Raw genomic sequence first — 25218 nt, 5'->3', positions numbered from 1 at the left:
ACACCCACCAACACATAGTCTGGATACCAAAATTCTTATAAATGGAAAGAACAAGTTTTTAACACTCCAAATGCTAAGCATATACGTCTAAGTTCAGTTCAGTTCAGTTCAGTCACTCTTTCGTGTCCGACTCTTTACAACGCCATGAACCGCACAGCACACCAGGCCTCCCTATCCATCACCAACTCCCGGAGTCTATCCAAACTCATGTCCATTGAGTCGGTGATGCCATCCAGCCATCTCATCCTCTGTCGTCCCCTTCTCCTCCTGCCCCCAATCCTTCCCAGCATTAGGGTCTTTTCCAAGGAGTCAACTCTTTGCATGAGGTGGCCAAAGTATTGGAGTTTCAGCTTCAACATCAGTCCTTCAGATGAACATTTAGGACTGATGATTTCCTTTAGGATGGACTGGTTGGATCTCCTTGCAGTCCAAGGGACTCTCAAGAGTCTTCTCCAACACCACAGTTCAAAAGCATCAATTCTTTGGCGCTCAGCTTTCTTTATAGTCCAACTCTCACATCCATACATGACCACTGGAAAAACATTAGCCTTGACTAGACAGACCTTTGTTGACAAAGTAAAGTCTTTGCTTTTTAATATGTTATATACATCTAAAGTTGAGGTTAAAAGGGAGAGATCCTACAGGGAAAAAGACAAGGGGACCATTCTTTAATACAATTCTTTTCACAGCAAAAACAGTCAAAAATGATTTTTGGTAGATGGCTGACATACTAAAACATACTAAACTTCATTATACGACTTCAGCCATTTTTGTCTCAAGTCTCTCCCACAAGAAACAGTATTAAAAGATCTTGACAGTAACAAGCAGGCCTCAGATGCGAGGCCTCGGATGACAGCGCAGCCCTTGGCCAACCCAGCCTTAGGTGAAGCCTTGTGAGACCCTAAGCAGGTAATCCAGCTAAGCTGTGCCTAGACTCCTGGTTCACAGACACTGAGATAATAAATGTGCGTTTTTTAAAACTGCTAAATTTGTGGTCATTTGTTATCCAGCAATAGATAACTAATGTAATATCACAAGCTAGAACATGATTTTAATTTAATTTCCTCAATCATGTAAATCTTTGAATTGGACACTTTTCAAGAAAACATGGATCAATTTCTGGTAACGGCTTAGAAAAGGCACCGGACTGAGAAACAAACGACAGGGTGTAAGCCATGCTTCCACCTCACCAAGCGAGCCTGTGAGTTCCACCACCCCTCAGGGCCTCAAGATTTCCTCTTTGTAATCAGGGATAAAACCTGCCCTTACAGACATGAAATAAACCAAAATCCAACTGCCTCTCATCAACAGTTCTGCTACCACTCTAGTGTAAACCACCATCCTCTCTCCCTGGCTTATTTTAGCAGATTCCTGACTCATCTCAGTTTTTGTCCTTGGCTCCTTCTTTACACAAGTTGCTTGCATGATCCTTTTAAATCTAAGTCAGATGATATCACTCTTGTGCTCAAAATCTTCCAGTGGCTTTCCATCACATCTGGAATAAATGTGATTTTACGTTTTTTGTTTTATTGATTGATTCTATTTTATTTATTTCATTTTATTTTCAAAATCACATTTTGGAAATATGTGATTTGGAAATTTGGAAATGTGATTTCCAAAATGGCCAAGTCTTTAGCAAGTATGGTCATTCATCCCTTGGTTTACGAGGGGGACTAGTCCCAGGAACCCCCCAGATATCAAAACCTTTGGATGCTGAAGTCCCTTAATGTAAAATGGAGCAGTATTTACATATAATCCATGCATATGCTGTGAAAGTGCTGCACTCCATATGCCAGCAAATCTAGAAAACTTAGCAGTGGCCACAGGACTGGAAACGGTCAGTTTTCATTCCAATCCCAAAGAAAGGCAATGCCAAAGAATGCTCAAACTACCGCACAGTTGCACTCATCTCACATGCTAGTAAAGTAATGCTCAAAATTCTCCAAGCCAGGCTTCAGCAATACGTGAACCATGAACTTCCAGATGTTCAAGCTGGTTTTAGAAAAGGCAGAGGAACCAGAGATCAAATTGCCAACATCCAATGGATCATTGAAAAGCAAGAGAGTTCCAGAAAAACATCTATTTCTGCTTTATTGACTATGCCAAAGCCTTTGACTGTGTGGATCACAATAAACTGTGGTAAACTGTGGAAAATTCTGAAAGAGATGGGAATACCAGACCATCTGACCTGTCTCTTGAGAAACCTGTATGCAGGTCAGGAAGCAACAGTTAGAACTGGACATGGAACGACAGACTGGTTCCAAATAGGAAAAGGAGTACGTCAAGGCTGTATATTGTCACCCTGCTTATTTAACTCATATGCAGAGTACATCATGAGAAATGCAGGGCTGTATGAAGAACAAGCTGGAATCAAGATTGCCAGGAGAAATATCAATAATCTCAGATATGCAGATGACACCACCCTTATGGCAGAAAGTGAAGAAGAACTAAAGAGCCTCTTGATGAAAGTGAAAGAGGAAAGTGAAAAAGTTAGCTTAAAGCTCAACGTTCAGAAAACTAAGATCATGGCATCTGGTCCCATCACTTCATGGGAAATAGATGGGGAAACAGTGTCAGACTTCATTTTTTTGGGCTCTAAAATCACTGCTGATGGTGATTGCAGCCATGAAATTAAAAGACGCTTAGTCCTTGGAAGGAAGGTTATGACCAAACTAGATAGCATATTTAAAAGCAGAGACATTACTTTGCCAACAAAGGTCTGTCTAGTCAAAGCTATGGTTTTTCCAGTGGTCATGTATGGATGTGAGAGTTGGACTATAAAGAAAGCTGAGCACTGAAGAACTGATGCTTTTGAACTGTGGTGTTGGAGAAGACTCTTGAGAGTTCCTTGGACTCCAAGGAGATCCAACCAGTCCATCCTAAAGGAGATCAGTCCTGGGTGTTCATTGGAAGGACTGATGTTGAAGCTGAAACTCCAATACTTTGGCCACCTCATGCGAAGAGTTGACTCATTGGAAAAGATCCTAATGCTGGGAAGAATTGGGGGCAGGATGATAAGGGGACGACAGAGGATGAGATGGTTGGATGGCATCACCGACTCGATGGACATGGGTTTGGGTAAACTCCAGGAGTTGGTGATGGACAGGGAGGCCTGGTGTGCTGTGATTCATGGGGTCTCAAAGAGTCAGACACAACTGAGGGACTGAACAGAACTGAATATGCATATCCTCCCATATACTTTAATTGATCTCCAGATTACTTATCATACCTAACACAATGTAAATGCTATGTAAATAGTTGCCAGTGCTGCAAATTCAAGTTTTGTTTCTTAGAACTTCCTAGAATTTTTCCCCCAAATATTTTCCACCCACTGTTGGTTGAATCCACAGACAGAGAATCCACAGATACAGAGGCCCAACTGTTTAGTACAGATGGTCCCTGATTTACGATGGTTCAATCTACATTTTTCAACTTAACAATACTACAAAAGGAATACACATTCAGTAGAAACTGAACTCTGAATTTTGATCTCATAAATCTCTTGTGATGCTGGGCCATGGCAGTGAGCCACAGCTCCCAGTCAGTCATACACTCAGGGTAAATACCAGATACATTTACAACCATTCTGTACTCATACAACCATGCTGTTTTTCGCTTTTATTAGTTTTCAATAAATTACATGAGCTAGTCAATACCATATTATAAAACAGGCTTTGTGTTAGATGATTTTGCCCAACTGGAGGCTATGTAACTGTTCTGAGCACGTTTAAGGTTAGGCTGGATTAGGCTACGGTTTTCAGTAGGTTAGGTTTATTAAATGCATTTTCTACTTAACAAAATTTTCAACTTACAATGGCTTATTAGGATATAACTCCATCAAAAAAAATCCTGTATATTGCACCTTTGCAAAAATCTCAATTGTAGTATCTTTAATTTAATTTTAAAACTGAATGGGTGATGGAAGTCAGAAGAGCAATTACCCTTAGAAGAGGGGTGAGAATGTCTAGAAATAAGCATAAGCAGGTTTCTGGGGTTCTGGTTACAAAAAATATATTTGGTGAAAATTCACTGAGTATTACTTTAAATCTGTGTACTTTTCCATATGTAATGACTTTGACAGTTTTAAAACATGAATGAACTAATTAGAATTTTTGATTCCCCTTTAAAAGCTATACTTCAGGTTTCCCATCTTTAAAAAAAGGTGAAAAAAAAATATTAAAAACCCCTATTCTGTCTGATTATTGTGACGATTAATAGAGAAAAAAAGTTAAGCACTTAGCATGCCTGGCCTACTTTAAACACTTACTAAATGTACTAACAATAATAACAATCTCTTGGTTATCTGGAGAGTTACCACTTTTTAGAGTAACTGTTATGATTATTACTACTCACAATAACAATAGTATGAATACATTTAAGAAATTAAAATTACTAAGACACAGCAAAAATATTTACATACTAGATTTTCACTAATGTTCAGAATTGCAGAGTAACCAAGAGATGTCACTTTAAACCTCTGACAACAGAGACCTCATCACTGCTCATCCCTTTGTCAGGGAAACCTTGTAAGAATAGCGCCTTCTCCCTCCCAGGAGAGCAAAGGAAGGCCAAGGGCATGGGAACGATGAGCCAGTCTCCACTGGGGTGCAAGGCAGGGCGCCAAGAGGGAGGAACCCTGAGAACTGGGACTGGGCATCGCCTTATTCAGATGTTCACAAGTCATTTAAAGACTGTTTTTTAGATTAGTAACATTCTGACCACTTTTGGTCAAGAAATGTGTGTCTCTTGCATTTGAGGCAGATTATTTACCATGTGAACCACCAGGGAAGTTCCTTGTGAGGTTCAGTATTCTTTATTATATTTTGGATTGCATTTACACAATGGGAAATCATATTGATCCTAAAGTCAATGTAATTTGACTAAAGTTTGTATTATATCCATTTTGTTTTAATTGTGAACTAATACTGCTTTAAGTATGACTATAATGCACACTGTATCCTCTACAAACCACCTATAGTCTCTCAAGTACTGGAATTACTTGAGAATTACTTGGAATTATTTGTCAAAAGTCTTATTAAGAAATGACAGATTTTCATTCATATTTTCTTTCAGTGAAATTACACTTCAGAATATGTCCCAGTGTTTATAAATAGTCTGCTGCTGCTGCTAAGTCGCTTCAGTCGTGTCCGACTCTTTGTGACCCTATAGACTGTAGCCTACCAGGCTCTGCCGTCCCTGGGATTCTCCAGGCAAGAACACTGGAGTGGGTTGCCATTTCCTTCTCCCATGGATGAAAGTGAAAGTGAAGTCGCTCAGTCGTGTCCGACTTTTCGCGACCCCATGGACTGCAGCCTACCAGGCTCCTCCGTCCATGGGATTTTTCAGGCAAGAGTACTGGAGTGGGTTGCCATTGCCTTCTCCACTATAAACAGTCCAAAGGCAATTAAAAAAAGATCACCAGGGTAGACAGCTGGTCCTCATCCGACAATGAAAGACAATGGCCAGAATAAATACATAAAGGTTTAAAGAAGAAAAGAAGCCTAATCCTTGGGCCTCAAGGCTCTTCCCCAAATTCAGAGGCAATGGACCTTAAGAAGACCAAGGGGGAGAAAAAGAAAGGCAGACCAGGAATATGTCAATTAAGAAGCAGCAGTAAAAAGGAAGTGCCACCAGACAGGAGAGCGGCTTGTGTTCAAACACTCCAAGAAAGCACCCACTGCAAAGCCCCCTGAGCGCAGTGAGCAGGGCATGATGCAGTGGCGGAAGGAGAAAGAGCAGGAATCAAGGTCGCCCAGCCACGCAGACGCCAGAGGCAGTGTGCAAAACAAGGCGTTTTAAAAAAATGTATCTTGGTCAGACTTTCTTTCATTTTCTCACACAGAAACACGTTACACATATGTATTACTGACTCTTTTATATTATGCTATCTTGAAAAGTGAAAGTGAAAGTCTCTCAGTCGTGTCCAACTCTTTGTGACCCCATGGACTATAGATATATAGAGTCTATGGAATTTCCAGGCCAGAATACTGGAGTGGCTAGCTGTTCCCTTCTGCAGGAGATTTTCCCAACCCAGGGATCAAACCCAGGTTTCCTGCATTGCAGGCAGATTTTACCAGCTGAGCCACCAGGGAAGCCCTTGAAAGGTATTGCAAATGCACAAAATAATTGAATAGAGTTTAACTATAATTTTGATGCACTATTTATTAAAAGAGAAAGTGCTTTTTAAAACTTTACAAAAATATGAAATTAAAAGCACAAAGATGAAGGGTAATTTTGAAAAAGGAAACAATACGTCATTTAGTATGTCTGTGTGTTTCAACAAAATTGAGTTTTATTTAGGTGGCAGTGGGTTAGCCGAGTTCCTTTAAATAGTTAGGAATTTGTGAAGTGCAAAGCTCATGTAACTTAATCTGTGTTTTCCTCAAATCCCCACAGGTCCATTTACTTAAGAAACCAATGCTTCCTGGCTAGATGCCAGCATACCAAACCTGCCCAGTCCTGCATAGTTTTATTTCTGTTACTAAATTAGGAAACCAAAGCGGGCAATGTCTGGGCCAACAGCAAAGAGAAAAGGTTCAGCATCATTAGTCTGCATGCTTTCTTAAAAGCCAGATCGTTGTAAGATATTTCATTTTTAAATAGAGATACGAAAATAATTTAGCCTAATAAGGAATAATACTAAAAAATAATTAAATGAAGACAAAGGGAAAAGTACATTTAACAAAAGCATTCTTCTTAATCATTATGTCAAAACTAAATTAACTACTACCACTTAAGGCTTAATATCTCAGTGACTGATACTAAAATAGTACAATCTTTTTCTAAGCAGAGAGGAAGAAATGGGAAGTTATTCATCACGATTTTTACAAAGAGTTACTAATATCCTTTATGTAGAGTGCTGTTTAAAGAAACTAAGGAGAACATTCAGAAAATGCATGAAACAAAAAGGATTCGAAGAGAAGAAAGCCACTGTGTTAATTTTCAAAGTAATTTTAAAATGACATAAAATATAGAACAAAAACTACATACATTTTCAATTTTATTTGTCTCTAATTAGCATATAAGGGGTTTTAAAAGACAGTGGTTGTTAATCAACATTCTATAAAGTATTTTAAACATAGCCCAATACTTTGTCAAAAGCTAAAGTCTGAATCCTAAAGGTGTTTGGAGAATTTTAGTTATAGAAATAGCTGACCTTTTCTTATAAACATTTTCTTAAATATTGATAAATTTCAATAGTATTTATTTATTTTACTATAGTATTTATTTACTATTTATTTTACTTTAGTTCTATGAAAGATTTTTAAAATTAATTTATTTGCTACAAAATCTGTACTTTTATATGAAGACTATTTAAGTACCAGAATATAGAAATTATAGAAAAATTAAATAACAAAGTTTGATTGCTATGATAGGCCCTGAATGGCTTATCAGATAGGCCAAAAAACAGGATGTTCATAATATTTACTTTCCCAATCTTTAGCAATACAGAAATTCATTCATATTTCTAAAGAAGCCACAGAGAAAGGAACTCTTCCAGTAACCATCCTAATTGTCTGGTACTCTCTCATCTAATCCCTTTGTATATTTTTCTATCTTATATATATATTTTATATATTATATATATATTATATAACGTCTCTATAGGAATCAAAAAGCACTTGTGGTGACTGGCTGTGAGCCAAAACCCAAAGTCTTGATCTTCTTTTGCTCAAACTCCCACCACCAAGATCTGGCCATGAGTGAAGAGGAGAAGCAGGTCCACAGTAGGTCAGGGAACAAGCAGACAGAGCTTCCCTCAGTCTCAAGTCTCCCTGTCCTTCAACCATCCATCCTACGGGAGTCACAACGCAGACCATATCATCCTCATACCTGTCTGGCCCTTCACTGTCCCTGTATTATTGACAAGAGGCACACTGTTGTGGGAGTCACAATAAAATTAGAGAAACAAGTTTAAAATCATAAGTTACATAAATAAAAATGAAAGCAAGAAACAGACTGGGTGGTTAGAAATTATACTGAACAGTGTAATTATCCCCATAGATCACTTTGATAAAAGGTCTTCCCTCATCTTTATCTTTTTATTGCTACCCATATGTACACACACACACACAAATATGTATACAGAGGAAATGCCCAAAGAAGAGTAAAACTGAATCTTCTTTGGTTTGGAAAAAATCTATGAAATTTAGTATTTTTAAAAGAAACTAGGAAAAGAAGAAAAAAGCTAAGAACTTACATGGTCTCATTTTAAAGCTTCCCATAAAACTACAGTGATCAAGCTAATATAGTACTGCCATAAGGGTAAGCATAAAGACCAATGGAAAAGAACTGAATGTCTCCAAAATACACCTAAATATTTACGGTCAGCTGATCTTTGACAAAGGTACCAAGGTACCTCATCGAAGAAAGGATAGTCTTTTCAACAAACTACACTGAGACAAGTGAATATCCCACATGTAAAAACATCTCAGGGATTCCCTGGTGGCTCGGTGGTAAAGAATCTGCCTGTATTCAGGAGATGCGGGATCGATCTGTGGGTCAGAAAGATCTCCTGGAGGAGGAAATGGCAACCCATACCAGTGTTCTTGCCTGGGAAATCCCATGGACAGAGGAGCCTGGCGCACATGGGGTCACAAAAGAGTTGGACATGACTTAGTGACTAAACAACAACAAAAACATCTCAATTCTTACCTCATATTACACACAGTAATTACCTTGAACTGGAACACAAACATAAATGTAATAGATAAAATTTTATATAAAACTTATTATATAAGAAGCAGAAGAGAAAAATCTTTGCGATCCTAGGTTTGGCAAACTGTTCTTAAATATGACATCTACAGCATAATCCATAAAATATAAAGTTGATACACTGGGCTTCATCAAAATGTAAAAGAGATTTTTTGCTCTTCAAAAGATACTTTTAAGATAATGAAAAGACAAGCCACAGACCAGGAGAATATATTTATAAATAATATTATCTGATAAAGGACATGTATCCAGGCAAGAGCAGGGATCAGCAAACTTTCTGCAAAAGGTCATCTGATAAATATTTTAGGCTTTGTGAGCCAAACAGTCCCTGTCACAACTACTCAACCTTGCCACTGTAGCACAAAAGCAGCCACAAACAATCTGTAAATGAATGAGCATGGCTGTCTTCCAATAGAACTTTATTTACAAAATCAAGTGGAGGATCAGATCAGACCCACGGGTCAGAGGTGCTGAGCCTTGCTGTCTACCACTTCCTTCCAGGTGATCTGATACTCATCCTATGAGGGTTATTCTACAACTCTGTATGTTGTAGATTACAATCCGATAAAATTTAAAATAATCTTTACTTATAAACACAAAAATAAATCATGTCCTGTGGAGAGACAATCCTCTGCTGCTGTGGGAAAAAGCATCCTTTGGTTCCATCTGAAAGTTCATTTCAATATTCTTGATCTATAAATGTGTCTGTTCTTTGGATCCTCCTTTGAACTGGTTATAACACTTTACCAGTTTCCTCACTAAGAAGTTAAATAAAAACTTTAACACATTAAAATTTTTTATATCTACATGAGAGTCATAATCTTACCTTTTTGTGTGAAAATTATCCTTTAACCTCAGAATATACAAAGTTGTAACAAAACCACTGGGTTGCTTTAAAACAACAGAAACTTATTTCTCACTGTTGCGGAAGCTAGGGAGTCCAAAATCAAGATGTTGGCAGATTCAAAGTCTGAAGAGGGCCTGCCCTCTCACTGACTGTGGAATTCTTACTGTAACTTCACTTGGTGAAAGGAGTGAGGAAGCTTATAAAGAGCCTCCTTTATAAGTGTTAGTCACTCAGTCATGTCTGACTCTGACTCCTTCAGGCAAGAATACTGGAGTCGGCTGCCATTCCCTTTTCCAGGGGATCTCTTCCCGACTCGTGGGTCGAACCTGGGTTTCTTGTATTGCAGGCAGATTATCTACCATCTGATCCACCAGAGAAGCCCCTCCTTTGTAAGGGCACTAATCTAGTTCATGAGGGCTCTGCCCTTATGACCTAATTACCTCCCAAAGGCCCCATTTTCTAGTAGTACCACTTGGGGGCTTAAGATTTTAAATAGGAATTTTACAAAGATACAGATGGATACTTAATCTTTAGTTATGAGGGAAATACAAAATAAAGCCACAGTGAGCTGACTATATAGCCACTAGAACAGCCACAATTGAAAGGCTGAAAATATCAAATGTTAGCAAGGATATAGAGGAACTGGAACTCTCATACTAACAAGTGGGAATAACTTTGGAAAACAGTTTAGCAGTTTTTTTCAAAGTTAAAAATATAGTTATCATGCAATTCAGCAGTTCTACTCATACATATTTACCTAAGGAAAACATAACCCCACAAAAAGCTTGTACACAAATGTTCTTAGCAACATTATTCATAACAGACCAAACTGAAAACAATCTAAATGGCCAATTAACTGGTGAGTAAACAAAATATGGTATATCCATACAAATATTACTCAATAATAAAAAGAAACAACCTACTAAAACATAAAAGAATATACATGCAAAAAAAAAAAAACTATGCTAAGTATAAAATAAGCCAGAAAGGAAAGACTATATATTACATGATTCCATTTTAATGAAATTTCTAGCAAAGGCAAAAGTACTTATAGGAAGAGAAACAAGATTAATAGTTGGATGGGGGTGACAACAGGGGCTGGCAACAAACAGGCACTAGAGAATTTTCAAAATAATGGATATATTCTAAAATTAGATTGCTATAATAGTTCCTCACTGTGTACATTTAATAAAATTCAAGAAACTGTACATGTAAAATAATAAACTTTATACTATTGAAATTACCTCATAAAGTTATTTCAAAAAATTAATGGGAAATAGTTTAAATAAATTATTGACTCACGTCAGGAAAAAAATTACTGCCACTGTCATAAAGTTTAAAAAGACATTGTTTAGAAGAATTTTAAAATTGATATGGAGAGGAAAAAGTTATGTATATATCACACTTTGTAAATCAGTTCTAGATATTTCCCTGGAGATAAGGAAATCAAAGCTCTATTCCTTGCTTTACCATTTATATATCATAACTTTATATGTGTTTCTGATTTAGAAGTAGAAATGTCAACTATGGATAGGAAATAAACAGACATAATATGTACATCCTCATGGCCTGTTCTGTCATATCTTCTACCAGCAGTAGCAAATTTTCAAGGCTGTTATTCTATACCTTTTATAAAATTAAACCCGTGAGAATCAGTATAAATTAAGGATATTGGATATTAGTGAGAGAAGGAATATCAGAACCCATCAAGTTAAAACCTATCTACTATATTAGATACAGGAGATAGGTATAGAAAATGGAGAAGTAGGGATCAAGTAACATCAGTTTTATAGGCTTTTGTTTTATTGAAAGCCGTAGTTCATAAAGCTCCATGGAATTCTGGGTATGTGCTAACTTAAAATAGCTTTATCTATTAAGTTCAAAAACAATTTCACAGGATATCATAGACAAACCAAGAACATTCAACTGAAAAAATGTATGGAGATTGGCATTTAGGAAAAAATTCGTAAGAAGTACAGAATAGGTAAAATTATTACTAATTGTTGGTTTACAGATCTGATTTGATCTACTATATTAAGAACCTCAAAAGACAAAAAGATTAAAATTTTCCTTTTTCTTGTATTTAAAATTAACAGTATTCTATAGCCTGTATTTCATATATATCACACACTAGATACAAGCATTTGGCTCTTAAATTGCTGGATAATATAGGGACTTGATATGTGTAAAATACATATTCAATTATGCCATTGGATCATTTCACTTTAAGTGAAAAAGTCATGGAAATTTATCTCTGAAGACCCCTTTCCTGGGTATAAAGACTGTAAAACAACACCTCCATGTACACAAGCCAATATTAGTGATTCTTCCTCCATTGGTTATGCACTGATACAGAAAAACTGCCTCATATTTTCAAATGTGTAGTAATCAGCCTCCTAGTGACCTCAGGGAACAGAACTATACCACAAAAATCATAATTTGGGTTTGGGATATATACACCAACATGCATAACTGTGCATACTTTAAAAAATACTTTCTGAGACTTTGGAGGTCCAGTGGTTAAGAATCCACCTGCCAATGTGGGGTACACAGGTTTGATCCCTCGTCCAGGAAGATTCCACGTGCTGCTGGGCCACTAAGCCAGAGCGCCACAACCACTGAGCTTCTGCTCTCGAGTCCGTGTGCCACAACCATGGAAGCTCCACAAGAGAAGCCACTGCCGTGAGAGCCAGCCAGCGCAACTAGAGAGCAGCCGCTGTTCGTCACAACCAGAGCAAGCCTCTGCACGCGGCAACGAAGACAGCACAGCCAAAACAGTGTTCTGATAAACAAATATTAAAAACATATCTTCCGATGTGTATTTGCTCTGCTTTAGACTACATGTCTTTTTCAAAGCATCAAAGGAAAAACTTTAAGAATATTTCTTTGATTAATTGAAGATTTAATAATTAAAATTTTAGCCTTATTTATAAGAAACTTGTACATTCCTTCATAAAAATGAATACTTCTATTTTTAAAAGAGGTAAAAATGAATGAGAGAAAGAATAATTCTGAGATCTATTACTCTAAATATCTACATATCTTTCAGCTATTTTTTTCCAACAAACTTTTGTGTTAGGACCTAAATGCACGTGTAAATATGACTCCCACAAAACCACTGTTATTCCTAAAAAGAAACTGATAATAAGATGCTAATATTGGTACTATAAATTCATACTAAAGTGATGAATACCAAAGTTTTAAAACTAAAAATAAAAAAGTCATCAAAACAAATCTGACAGACTTTGATTTTCTTTCAGAATAAGTCAGGAGCAGGGAAGTCAGCAAATCCAGCTAAGAAGTAGAAGGGATATACAACCACCTTTCATCACTTCCATAGCCACCATTCTGATTTCAAATTTTCTTACTACTTTATAAATACACAATAAAAACTAAAAAAAATTGTTCAAAAACATTAATGCATCTGCTTAAAGTGGTGATTTTTTTTAAAGAAATCATAAAAAAATTAAACAAAATGGGGGAGGCAGGGGAGTTTGGTTACAAACTAAATCTTGTTTACTTCTCATTACACCAATCCTTGGCAAATCATAAAGGTTTTTGTACACTAAAACAATCATTAATTTTAAGATTACCTGCAGAACAGACAATCTGATTTAAATTAAAACCTTTAACATTATAAAATGTAACTTACAGAAGAAGCAATAAGCATGTTCAAATAACATATAAAAAATAAAACAAAATACATATTGAAGACATTACTTTTTAAGAAATACCTATTTCAGCACATCATCTATACTCTGCCAGCCAATTTTTCTCCACAATTATATTAAAATGAAACCATAATTTTCTAATTATGTCACAAAACAACAATAAATTGGAATCAAGGTAGAAAAATTAATTAAAACCATAAAATAACCATTAAAATATAATCTTTGTTTACATATCTATTTAACCCTTGCCTTTCCCAAAGACTGCTTAATAAATGCAATATATCTAATCACTCTATTAAGAAAAACATGCTTAATACTTGAAGCCCTTTAGTAAAGTTGAACTATAAACCCAAGTTTTGCCAAAATATAAAAAAGGGTGATAGAAATTACTGCATACCACCTTCAAAATACTGCAAGTTGATTTGAATTTAAAAATACATTAAATAAAAATGCATTAAATAAAAAATAGGTTTCATTGAAGAAAATATATTTGTAAGTTCTCAAGAAAGTTTATTCCAAAAGACTATTAACATTTTTATAATCATTAGGTTTTTTTTCTTTTAATATTCTTAATTCCTGGTCTTTCTAACAAACAAATGATTATGAACCTATATATGGGCTTCTATTCTGGCAACAACACAATTCTGACAAATTATTTCAATAAAGGATTTTAATTGGAGATAGTTTACCAAATCTGTATTTTAGAAAGATAATCCTGAAAGCAGTGTATAGGATAGACTATGAGCTAGATATACTTCAAAGACAAAATAATGGAAAATATCCAACCCCAAGCCATTTGCTCTTACACACCACATAAATAAACAGTTCAGTCCCTCACATTATGCCTGACTTCTTTTGAATCTCTCTACTGACTTCAGTATTGTTTCAAGGTTCCCATACAGCACCAAGCTTGTAACACACCACGGTGTAATTGCATACAGAAAGGGAAAGCACTGCATGTGAAGTGAATTTGGAAGTATTCCCCTTAAAAGACTTCAAATTAGATCACTGCTATCATGACATTAGCTGCTTTGAAATTTTTTCACAAAGGAATGGCCCTTGGAGAGGAATTCAATATGCCTTAGCCAATAGCATGATTGATGGGAGAGGCTTTCCAACTTTTCTCTTTTTGCCCTTTTCTCTGAGAGACCAACTTTTCTCCTTTTGCCTTTTTAAAAAGCATCATCAGAGTAAACTTTTGTGTTTCTGACATTTGGCAAGTTTTCTACCACTTCCCTTCACCCCTTACCTTAAAAGGAGTACATTTCTGTGTTTTTTTGCACTGAGAAGGATGCATGGCCCAGAAAACAAATTCTTTTTCTTTTAGAAGAATTTTAATGCTCATTTTTATCCTAAGACTTTAACACAATTTTCAAAACTTGTAAAAGCTTTAAAATATAATTTAAAAGTTTTAACTCTGTTTGTAATAGTACTGACAGAAATTTTACAATATGTAATAGTACTGACAGAAATTTATTCTGATAAATCTGTTTTATCTAATCTAATACACTAAATAATTTTATGTAAAAGTCTGAACTGAAAATCTCTATATTACTATAAAGTTACTCATATACATTTAACTATTAACATATAGTATGAAGTTACTTTACTAATATGTGCTGTGTGTGTGCCATGTGCTCAGTTGTATTCGACTCCTTGTGACCCCATGGACTATAACCTTCCAGGCTCCTCTGTCCATGGGACTCTCCAGGCGAGAATTCTGGAGTGGGTTGCCATTCTCTTCTCCAGGAGAACTTCCCAACCCAGGGATCAAACCCAGGTCTCCCACATTGCAGGCAGATAGATCCTTTACCGTTTGAGCCACCAGGGAAGCCCTACCTGTGGGCCAGACTAATAAAGTAGCATGTAGGTCTATAAGAGACACTGAAAAAACAGGTTCTGAATATGAGTTTAGGACTCTGGTGAACAATTTATTCATTTATTCCGTGGTCATCTAGCAAATTGAGGGTAGGTAAATTTTATCCCTATTAGCTGTCAAACTGGATTCCTGAACCACTTGGCACTATATCAAGATAATGACCAACTATTAACACAATCAATACTTCTTTCTCTCTCTTCTCTACCCAGTCTCTTCCTTGGAAGTTAACAGTTTAAACTATTCAACCATAAAATATTACAAGCTCCTTTGAAGCCTGGCTCTATATTTTAGTATCCCTTCACTGTCCCCACTTCCTCTAGGACACAGAATATATTTGGAACCAACAAATACTTTTTTGTTGAGTAGGTGAAACAGTAAGTGCCCCAGGTCATGTAGCTAATCCTACCAAATAGAAAGTCTATTTACATATATTGCTGACTATACTTACATAGCCTGGTAACACCAGAGGGGACTCTGCCAGAGACTGATCAAATACATTTTTTAGTGAGAAAGTGCTAGCTAGCTATTTTGCCAGTATTGATGTGGAATCACTGAAAAGTTGTTTCACTAGGAAGGTAAATCACTCTGAATTACTATGGCATCCACCCAAGAAGGGTAATACAGGGGTGAACAATCCTGATTATTTGGTGGCAGGTGGCACAATTAGATCCTTTGTGTTTTGAAGATTCAAGACGCGAACTGATCTCTTCTCCCTTTGAGTTGACCACTAAAGAAGGAAGAGAGAATACAGGCACAATGAAACCAGGGCTGACCAGTGTTCCTGGGACCCCCATCAATCCTAGAAACTATAACCCACGGATGCAAACGTGGAGTGCCTCTGACCAGGCTTGTACCTGCAGGAGAAGGGTCAGCAACTCTGAGGAGTCACAGCAGCCTGCACTACTATCAGTCAGACTGTGCCAATGAAGTCTCAATAGTGGGGCAGCAGGCAAGGGTGGAAGCTGTAGCATGACCAGGCTTCCTGTCCTCTGTAGGAAGAAGGCTGATCTACAGCTCCTGACTGCCAGCAATGAGCATAAAGATTTCAGGATAATTTAGGTGGCAACAAGGCAAATCTAAGAAGAGATACTAAATTTCATTTCAATAAAGCAACAGAGGCTTAACCAGAAGAAAAATAAATTTTAAGAAAAAAATGATAAACTTGACCATACTTGAAGCCTGAGTTTTAGAATAATTCCTGCTACTTATATGTAGTATGTATTTCTGTTTTTGAATGCTTTTATCCATTTAAGTATAACATAGATTGCTTCGGTGTTTTCAATTTGGGCTAAAAATCTTTCCTTTTTTGGTACACAAAACAACTTCTTAAGGACAAAATCATTTCAGAGAAACAGGCTGATTTATAATGCCAGATGTAAGCAACATCTTTTCTGACTCTTAGTTACATTTTGGGGTTTGTTTGTTACCATACTCTTCTCTCATGGGAATTCACAGAGGGTTTACAGTGAATCACAAAAGCATCAGGATTTTCTTGACAATCAAGGGATAGCTGGTTTTTCTGACTCTTCTAATAACCATTTGCTTTTGTGGCCAATGGTGAGTCACAAGGTATTTGGCAAATGGCTCTGCACTGATGGAGTAATCCTCTATTTGCAAGTGTGTCGTACTTCTTTTCAAAACAGATCATGTAATTTTACTTAAGTCAGAGTAGGCCTTTGGAAGAAAATGAGTTTAAATTTATTCTTCTGTAACAATGATATAGTTTTGATACCAGAAGTGGGAGAATGCAACATATAAATGTTTCAATGGCATACAAGTTATATAAAAGAATACAGGTAAACAATCAGATGAGAAATCAAAGAACATCTAATAGGACTTCCACTTCCAGATAGGACAGGGGTACTACACCAGACTTGCTTCCAACCAATATAGCAATACAACTAGTCAAAAATATATGAGAAAACTGTTTTCAAGTAACAGACAGGAAACAAAGGACTCTCTGAACATTGAAATAAGGGAAATATCCCTCGTGTCCCAAGCTGGACAAGGCTTTCTTGGCCGCAACACAGGGAAGGGGAACCCAAGTGGAACATTGCAGTCTCACAGTGCTGAAGGTCACAGTTTGGGAGGTGAAGCAGCTAGAAATGCAAGAAAAGGTACTAAAGAGGAAAAAGCTGTGAGAGAATGAAGAAGGGCTTAATAAATAAAATACTGGAGAGCAAAAAAGAAGTTACTGCAGGAGAAGACAGATAAACAGAAAAAAATGTAGGGCAGAAAACTATATAAAGAAAAATAATAAACTTTCCAATTTGAGAATCAAGAAAAGCCTATGCAGGATAAATATAAAAAAATCCTACATTATGGCACATCATACATAAACTGCTGACACCAAAGATAAAGAAAAAATATCTAATGTAGCCATAGAAAAACACACATATGGGATAACAAAACTACAAATTACAACTGACTTATCAGAAACAATGAAGTCAGAAGACCATGAAAGGCTGTCTTAATTTAAGAGTGCTAAAAAAAAAAAAACCATCTTGTCAACCCAGAATCCTATATCTCGAGAAAATATCCTTCAAAGTCAAAGGTGAAATAAAGAACATTTTCACATAAAGAGAAATAAACATAGTTCATTGCCAGGAGAACTGCACTACAAGAAACATTAAAGAAAGTACTTTAGGCTGAAGAGAAATAATACCAAATAAAACAGAGATCTACAAGAAGGAATAGAGTACAGGAAATGGTAAATAATGGGTAAATACAAAGAATATCTTTTTTTTTTTTTTAAATTGTGACTCCCTTTAGAGCAACTGATTGTTGTAAGATAAACATACTGTAGGGTTCATAATGTATATTGAGATAAAATAGATGATATAATAATACAAAGGAAGGAGGGTAAATGGAAGTATACTGTTAAAAGGTTCTTAAAATTTATATTAAGTGGTACAATATCCAAGTAAGCTGTAATAAGTTAAGGGTGCATACTATAAATTCTAAAGAAAAACCTAAACTTTTCCTCTAAAGTAGAGGAAATAAAATGGAACAGTAAAATATACTCAACTAATCCAAAAGAAGACAAAAAGGAGGTAGAGAAAGAAAGGTAGGGAGAAACAAAAACCAACTTGTGACAGCCTGTGAGGGAGGAGAACTTAATTCCAATAAGAAAACAGAAAGTCAAGAGAGTTGTCACTTACACTCTAACCAAGAAAAGAAACTGGAAAAGCTACAAAATTATAGTTTTTAAAATTTGTCAGAGACTGAGAAAACCCAGAAACCTGAATCAACCCCAAAAAGTGATAAGCATATCTTAAAAGAGAAGAGATTCCCAGTTGCTATCATAGGAGGATAAGGAATCTGCCACAGACAAGGGTTACAGAGAAAGCAGTCTAACTTTGCTTTGAAGGGCTATACGTTGCCTGGCACACTGGCATACAATCCAGAGGAGCCCCAGACACAGAGAGAGCTTGCATGAACTACCTGTGTTCCCCCCTTTCTACCACGCACACACTCACAAACTCTTTCCCACTAGTCCTCACCAAAAATGGGGGCAAGGGAAGAGAGTTGAGATCATCTCCACAAAACCCTCCAGGCTTTGAGCTGAGGAAAGCCTGAAATGGAAGATAACAGGGAAGCCAAGAGAAACTTTGCAGAGGCAAGACCCACTTTTAGGGCACAGGGCTGCCATACACAGGCCAATGACTGGGCAGCAAGGCTACTATAGCTTTCAAGGCACAGAAAGCAAGGGGCAGAACTAGAAAGCACAGAGAATTCTTCAACAACCTAATCGTGCTGCTGGTTTGTAAAACAGGGAGACACCGCCTACAATTCAGAAAGATTTGGAATACCCCACAAATACATCAGAAGGTGCTCAATACCCCTAGTCAAGAGGAAAAGACAAATTCAGTTAAATACAAATTAAAGCAACTCAATACAACCTCTCCATTACTACAGTTAAACAAAGCCAAATACTAGCAAAAAACAGACAATATCAAATACTAGCAAACATTTGGAGTAATTAGAACTCTCTTCTATTTCCATGAGAAGCATAAAATGGTATTAATATAACCACTTAACAAACACATGACAGATGCTCAACATCATTCATTATCAGAGAAATGCAAATCAAAACCACAATGAGGTACCATCTCACACTGGTCAGAATGGCTGTCATCAAAAAGTCTACAAATAATAAATGCTGGAAAGGGTGTGGAAACAAGGGAACCCTCTTACACTGTTGGTGGGAATGCAAACTAGTACAGCCACTATGGAGTACAATGTGGAGATTACTTAAAAAACTGGAAATAGAAGTGCCATATGACCCAGCAATCCCACTGCTGGGCATACACACCAAGGAAACCAGAACTGAAAGAGACAGGTGTACCCCAAAGTTCATTGCAGCACTGTTTACAATAGCCAGGTCATGGAAGCAACCTAGATGTCCATCGGCAGATGAATGGATAAGAAAGTTGTGGTACATATACACAATGGAATACTACTCAGCTATTAAAAAGAATGCATTTGAGTCAGTTCTAATGAGGTGGATGAAACTGGACCCTATTATACAGAGTGCAGTAAGTCAGAAAGAAAAACACCAATACAGTATATTAATGCATATATATGGAATTTAGGAGGATGGTAACAACAATCCTATATGTGAGACAGCAAAAGAGATACAGCAAAGAACAAACTTTTCGACTCTGTGGGAGAAGGTGGTGAGAGTGAGATGATTTGAGAAAAAAGCACTGAATCATGTATATTACCATATGTGAAATAGATGACCAGTTCAGGTTTGACGCATGAAGCAGGGCACTCAAAGCCAGTGCTCTGGGACAACCCTGAGGGATAGGATGGGGAGGGAGGTTCAGGATGTAGGGACACATGTACACCTGTGGCTGATTCATGTCAGTGTATGGCAAAAACCACCACAATATTGTAAAGTAACTAGCCTCCAATTAAAATAAATAATTTTTAAAAAATTAAAAAAAAACTGCTGGGCAATTTCTTACAAAGTTAAACATATACCTACATTATGTATCACATTTCCCCTAAAAGATATTTACCCAAGAGAAATGAAAATGTAAGTCCATAAAAAGTGTTATACAAGAATGTCTATAGGGATTCAGGTGTTGTTAGTGGTAAAGAAGCCGCCTGCCAATGCAGGAGATATGAGACGTGGGTTTGATCCCTGGGTCAGGAAGATGCCCCAGAGGAGGGCATGGCAACCCACTCCAGTGTTCTTGCCTGGAGAACCCCACGGACAGAGGAGCCTGGCCAGTTATGGTCCACAGGGTTGCAAAGAGTCAGACTTGGACACGGTTGAAGCAACTTAGCATGCATGCATGCATATTAGTTTTATTGATAATAGCCCAAAGTGAGAAAAAAAAAAAAAACTGACATGTCCATTAGGAGGAAAATAACTTATAAAGTGCAGTTTATACAATGGAATTCTACTCTGCAAAAAAAAGATAATGAACTACTGACACATACAACAGCATGGATGCATCCTGAAACCTTTATTTTGAGTGAAAGTCAAACACAGAATTCCATGTTCCCATTTATTTTCAACAACAGATGAAATTAATCTATAGTAAGAGAAATCAGAATAGAGTTTGCCTATAGCAAACAGATTGACTGGAAATGGTATAAGAGAACCTTCTGGAGTAATGGAAATGTTCTGTATCTCAAATAAGATGCTGGTTACATGAGTACATACATTTGTTAAAACTCAGGACTATACACTTGAGCATTTCACTGTATGTCAATTTTATCCTAATTTTAAAAAAACTTTAAAAAAGAGAGGATAAAAATATGAAGAACAAAAGACAAATATAAGAGAGGATAAATCCAAGATAAATTGTTAAAGTTAGGTATTGGGTCCATAAGGGCTTATTATTCTATTCTGCTTAAAATTTACCATAAAAAAAGGTTTTTTAAAAGGCAACTGAATAATAATGTATTCTGTATTTGAGTTTGCTAAGAGAGTTGATCTCAAGTGTTTGAACCACACACACACACAGAGTAACTGAGAGGTGACAAATACGTTAATTAGTTTGACTGTGGTAATCATTTCACAATATACACATATGTCAAATATAACATTATGTATTTTAAATATACACAATTTTTATTTATGCAAAATAAACAAAAATCAAGCCTTTGGAGCAGCTATTTTACATGGAGCTCTTTGGGTGGCAATTCACAGAAGCCAATTAGAGCTAGCTTAAGCACAGTCTATGGGCCTAAACAGGGCTTCCCTGGTAGCTCAGATGGTAAAGAATCTGCCTGCAATGTAGGAGACCTGGCTTTGATCCCTGGGTCCAGAAGATCTCCTGGAGAAAGGAATGGCAACCCACTTCAGTATTCTTGCCTGGAGAACTCCATGAACAGACCATGGGATCACCCAGAGTCAGACTCAAGTGAGCAACTAACACTTCACTTCATGGGCCTTAAGAACAGAATCAGTGATGGGGAAATTAGAGAAAACTTACAAAGTCTCGGACTCCATCTTCTTTCGAGGTATCTACTTCATCTTTTTCTCTTTGTTTTCCGGCCCACATGGCTACTACCACGTCTCACAAGATTACACAGCATGTGTAGAAGCCCAGAGAGAAAAGATGCCTGATTTCCTTTTTCACCCTCCCCTGTTCTCTCTTGTTCTCTTTGCTTCTCCCCTACAGTCTCTTTCAAAATGCCCAGGAAAAGCACTGGTCTTGCTCTGATGACCTACACCAGGATCAGTGAACTGTGGAGAGAAAGCAATGTACAAGGTAGAAAAATGGCAGTACTCTGGAATCCAACAGAAGGGGGAAGGGACATTCCCAAAGAATGGGCACTGACAATCCAAGAGAATCAACTATACGAGGAGTCATGGGCCTGTTTGAGAAATTCATAAACGCACTGGACCTTCTTTAGAGCAGTATGTACATACTCACAAACACCGAACTGTCCATACAATTTGAGGGCATTCATGAAGCCCCTGTAATCCATTCTTAGATCCTAATTTTAAAACTATTAGCCATTTAGATATTTTAAACATTTCATATACTGCTCTCAAATTTTCAAATTTTCAATATTGAATGTGAAATCACATCCAAACTTTTTTCAACTACAAAAAAACACACATAATAAAATATTATTAAGTCTTTCACAGAAATATAACATATAAGACTATACCAATAGCATGAAATAGATATTAACAGAAGAGGCTAACAGATATCAACTGGAGTCGACGGTCATCAAATGGACACCATGTGGCAATTCCTCACATTTTTTACTACAGTTAAAATACTTTTCCATAGTATGTCCCTAATGACTGGGTACACTTGGTAGATGTGTACCCAAGCCCCTCTCCCATTGAAATTATAACATTGAAGTTACCTCATAAAGACATACATAAAGTGAACTAAAAAATTAGTAAGATCTAGAGCATTGTACCTATGATGGCCCAGAAAAAAAAAAAAAACAACTATATACATAGCTTAATCAAAAGTTTCTACTCAAAATACATAGATACTGCTGTATGTCATTTTACTTAAAACAAGCAAAAACAAATACATGCAACAGAAATAAGCTAGGGAGATAAAATCAGAAGTAAATGCTTCAAATCTATTATGAAACAGCTGAGATTTAAATTTAAAATTACATGAAGGCAGCCAGGAAATCTATACCCTCCACTGATTATTAGGATGCAGTCAATGACATTATTAGTATACCCTTAACCTCTGACAGTATATAATGAAAGGAAATGGTTACATTTTACCACAAAATGTTCTTACATTACAGGAAAAAACAGAAGAATAGAATACAAACAATGTTTTAACAGAGAGTTGTGTTACTCGTACGTTCTTTAAACATATAGAAAAAGAGGCTTATGAACACAGTATTATTGCCATGCATTTTGATTCTATAACATATCTTTTATGAATTTCATATTTGAAAATACTATAAAATCTAAAATATTCAGTATTATATCCATGCATTTTGACTCTATAATATATCTTATATAAGCTAATGTATAAAAATACTCTGAAAATCTAAAGTATATCTTTGCTGATACATTTTCTATACAATCTCTGAAAGAGAATCTAATTTCCTGAGTATGTGAATACATAAACTTGATGAAATCAAGCTTCATGATGAAGCAGCACTGAGTTTGATTACATACAACAAAATTTAAAGCAAAGATCATACTGCTACACCATATTAAAAATTTTTGTACTAAGTAGAGTTATAAGACACTTTAAATGAGGTTAAAAAATATTTTTTAAGCAGAGTTAACTGCTGTACTAATACCATTTTTGTATACAATATTGAATGTATATATTAAAGTCAGCACATAAAGTCTAAAAATTAATCAACTATTGTTTCAATTAAAAATTTCTGTACTTGAAAAACTTTGGAGAAAGTATTTTTTAAATTATAAATTCATTCATGGATTTAACATGAAGTTCTAAGGCAGGCAGTAATTTGTAATTTTGGTTGAGTCGTATGTTTTGCTTGGATACACTAAAAGACTCAGGAATACCAAGAGTTACTAGGTACAAATACTCCCGGTCAACGTGAGTGGTGTCTGCATTTTTTTTTTCCTGCTTATTGTTGAATGCAGAGTACTTTCATGTAATATCTGAAGCACAAGCTATTTTTTTAAATCATACTTCACTGCTTTAAAAATATGGGAAATGACATAAGACAGAGGAATCTCCAAGTGTGCGGGTTTACAAAGAAAGATCTCTGAATATCCCTTGTAAGAAAGTCAAAGGATTTAACAGTAGCTCAGGAGAAGGCAGGATTTTGGTACTGTCTATATGTACATCATAATCTAATAGGATGATCAGTAGGCAGTAGTGACAATTAGTTCGAGAACTCAAACTTAAATTCTAACTGCTACTAAATTCTAATATGATTCACATTAAATCAAAGTTAATACACATCATTTACCTCACTAGAGAAGGAGAGAAAACACTGCATGTATCTGCTTTTCAGACACTAAAATGCAAAGTTCATATGAATTCCCTTATGTGAAATTCAAAACTAAAGTAGCTTTTGGTACAAATAATTCACCAGGGCAGTGATTTGAAGGGGCACTGACTGCAATGCACAACTTTAGTAATTGCAGCTCAAAAACGTAAATGCCGTCTTCTTACGTTTGCCATCAGGGAAAAGACTTTTAGTCACAGTCCATCCACGTTCCTTACCGTCCTCCTCAAACAAGCGGACAATCAGAAACTTACAGATATACCCAAAGCCCACTGCCTAGACACAAAGTGAGAAATATTAATAAAAATAGCCTTGGAACAGACAAGAAGCTTCTGTGCTACCGACGGTGATTACCTGGAGGTAGGAATTGCAGTTGGTTATTAGCTAATCGAAGATGACGCAAAGCTCTCAGACGACCAATTTCTGGGCAAACGATTTCTAAGGCATTGTCACTAAGATCCAAACATTGTAGTTTTACAAGGGACCCAATGGCTTTGAAAAGAAAAGAAGGGTAAAAGCAAAATTAATTTGACTCAAGTGTTAAGACCAATTTTTAATGCAATTACTCCAAGTTTAAATATTTTAATACTTAATATCCTTATCGCTGGTGCTGACATAATAGTAAAAGCATATATCAAATTAATTTTTTAAAACATTTTTATTGAAGATAGTATCAAACAACATCCTATGAAGTAACACTTCTACCTCAATATAATATAAACTTTAAAAAGATTAAAAAAATGTTAAAACAATGTAAAAAACTACTTGAATAAATAATTCATGAAATGATATATAGTCTTTTTTAAAAGCTAACCAAAAGGCTTAACTCGATTTATTAAACTTAAAAGTTATTTTATTATTTACCCAATGACAATTTATCTGATAATAATTTACCTAACCATTATAAATATTTTAGACATATTAAATTTAATTGTAATTGTTAACTAGACTTACTAAATAGAGGGAAAAAAGCTTTGAAACTAATAATGATGTGTTATAATTAAAATTCCATAATACTTCAACCAAAATAGGTTTAAAGAGACAATCTGTTCTACTATTATAAAGCACAGCTTTAACTCTAGCACCTGCTAACTATTAGTAAAAACTGAAAGTGTATTTACCTTCTGGAACCACAACTATGTTATTTGAGTGAAGATACCTAG

The 25218-nt window shown here is 36.1% G+C and overlaps 1 protein-coding gene across 15 annotated transcripts in view; it reads right to left on the bottom strand.

Moving 5' to 3' along the window:
• LRRC28 (leucine rich repeat containing 28) overlaps positions 1-25218 on the bottom strand; it is a 195197-nt gene that overhangs the window by 127655 nt on the left and 42324 nt on the right. For all 15 annotated transcript variants that reach the window (XR_014071622.1, XR_014071621.1, XM_081551294.1 and 12 more), the window contains exons 4-5: positions 25177-25214; positions 24410-24547 (exon numbers count right to left, since the gene is read on the bottom strand). Coding sequence is in view for 13 of the 15 variants with exons in the window: in XM_081551294.1 (XP_081407420.1) it covers positions 24410-24547; positions 25177-25214 (176 nt within the window). In the remaining 2 variants the exon portion in view is untranslated. The remainder of the gene's footprint in view (positions 1-24409; positions 24548-25176; positions 25215-25218) is intronic.

Source organism: Giraffa tippelskirchi, chromosome 12 (assembly GCF_054371585.1).
Source record: "Giraffa tippelskirchi isolate mGirTip1 chromosome 12, T2T-mGirTip1v1.2.pri, whole genome shotgun sequence".
NCBI classification, from domain to species: Eukaryota; Metazoa; Chordata; class Mammalia; order Artiodactyla; family Giraffidae; genus Giraffa; species Giraffa tippelskirchi.
This window is presented reverse-complemented; position numbering and strand designations above follow the sequence as displayed.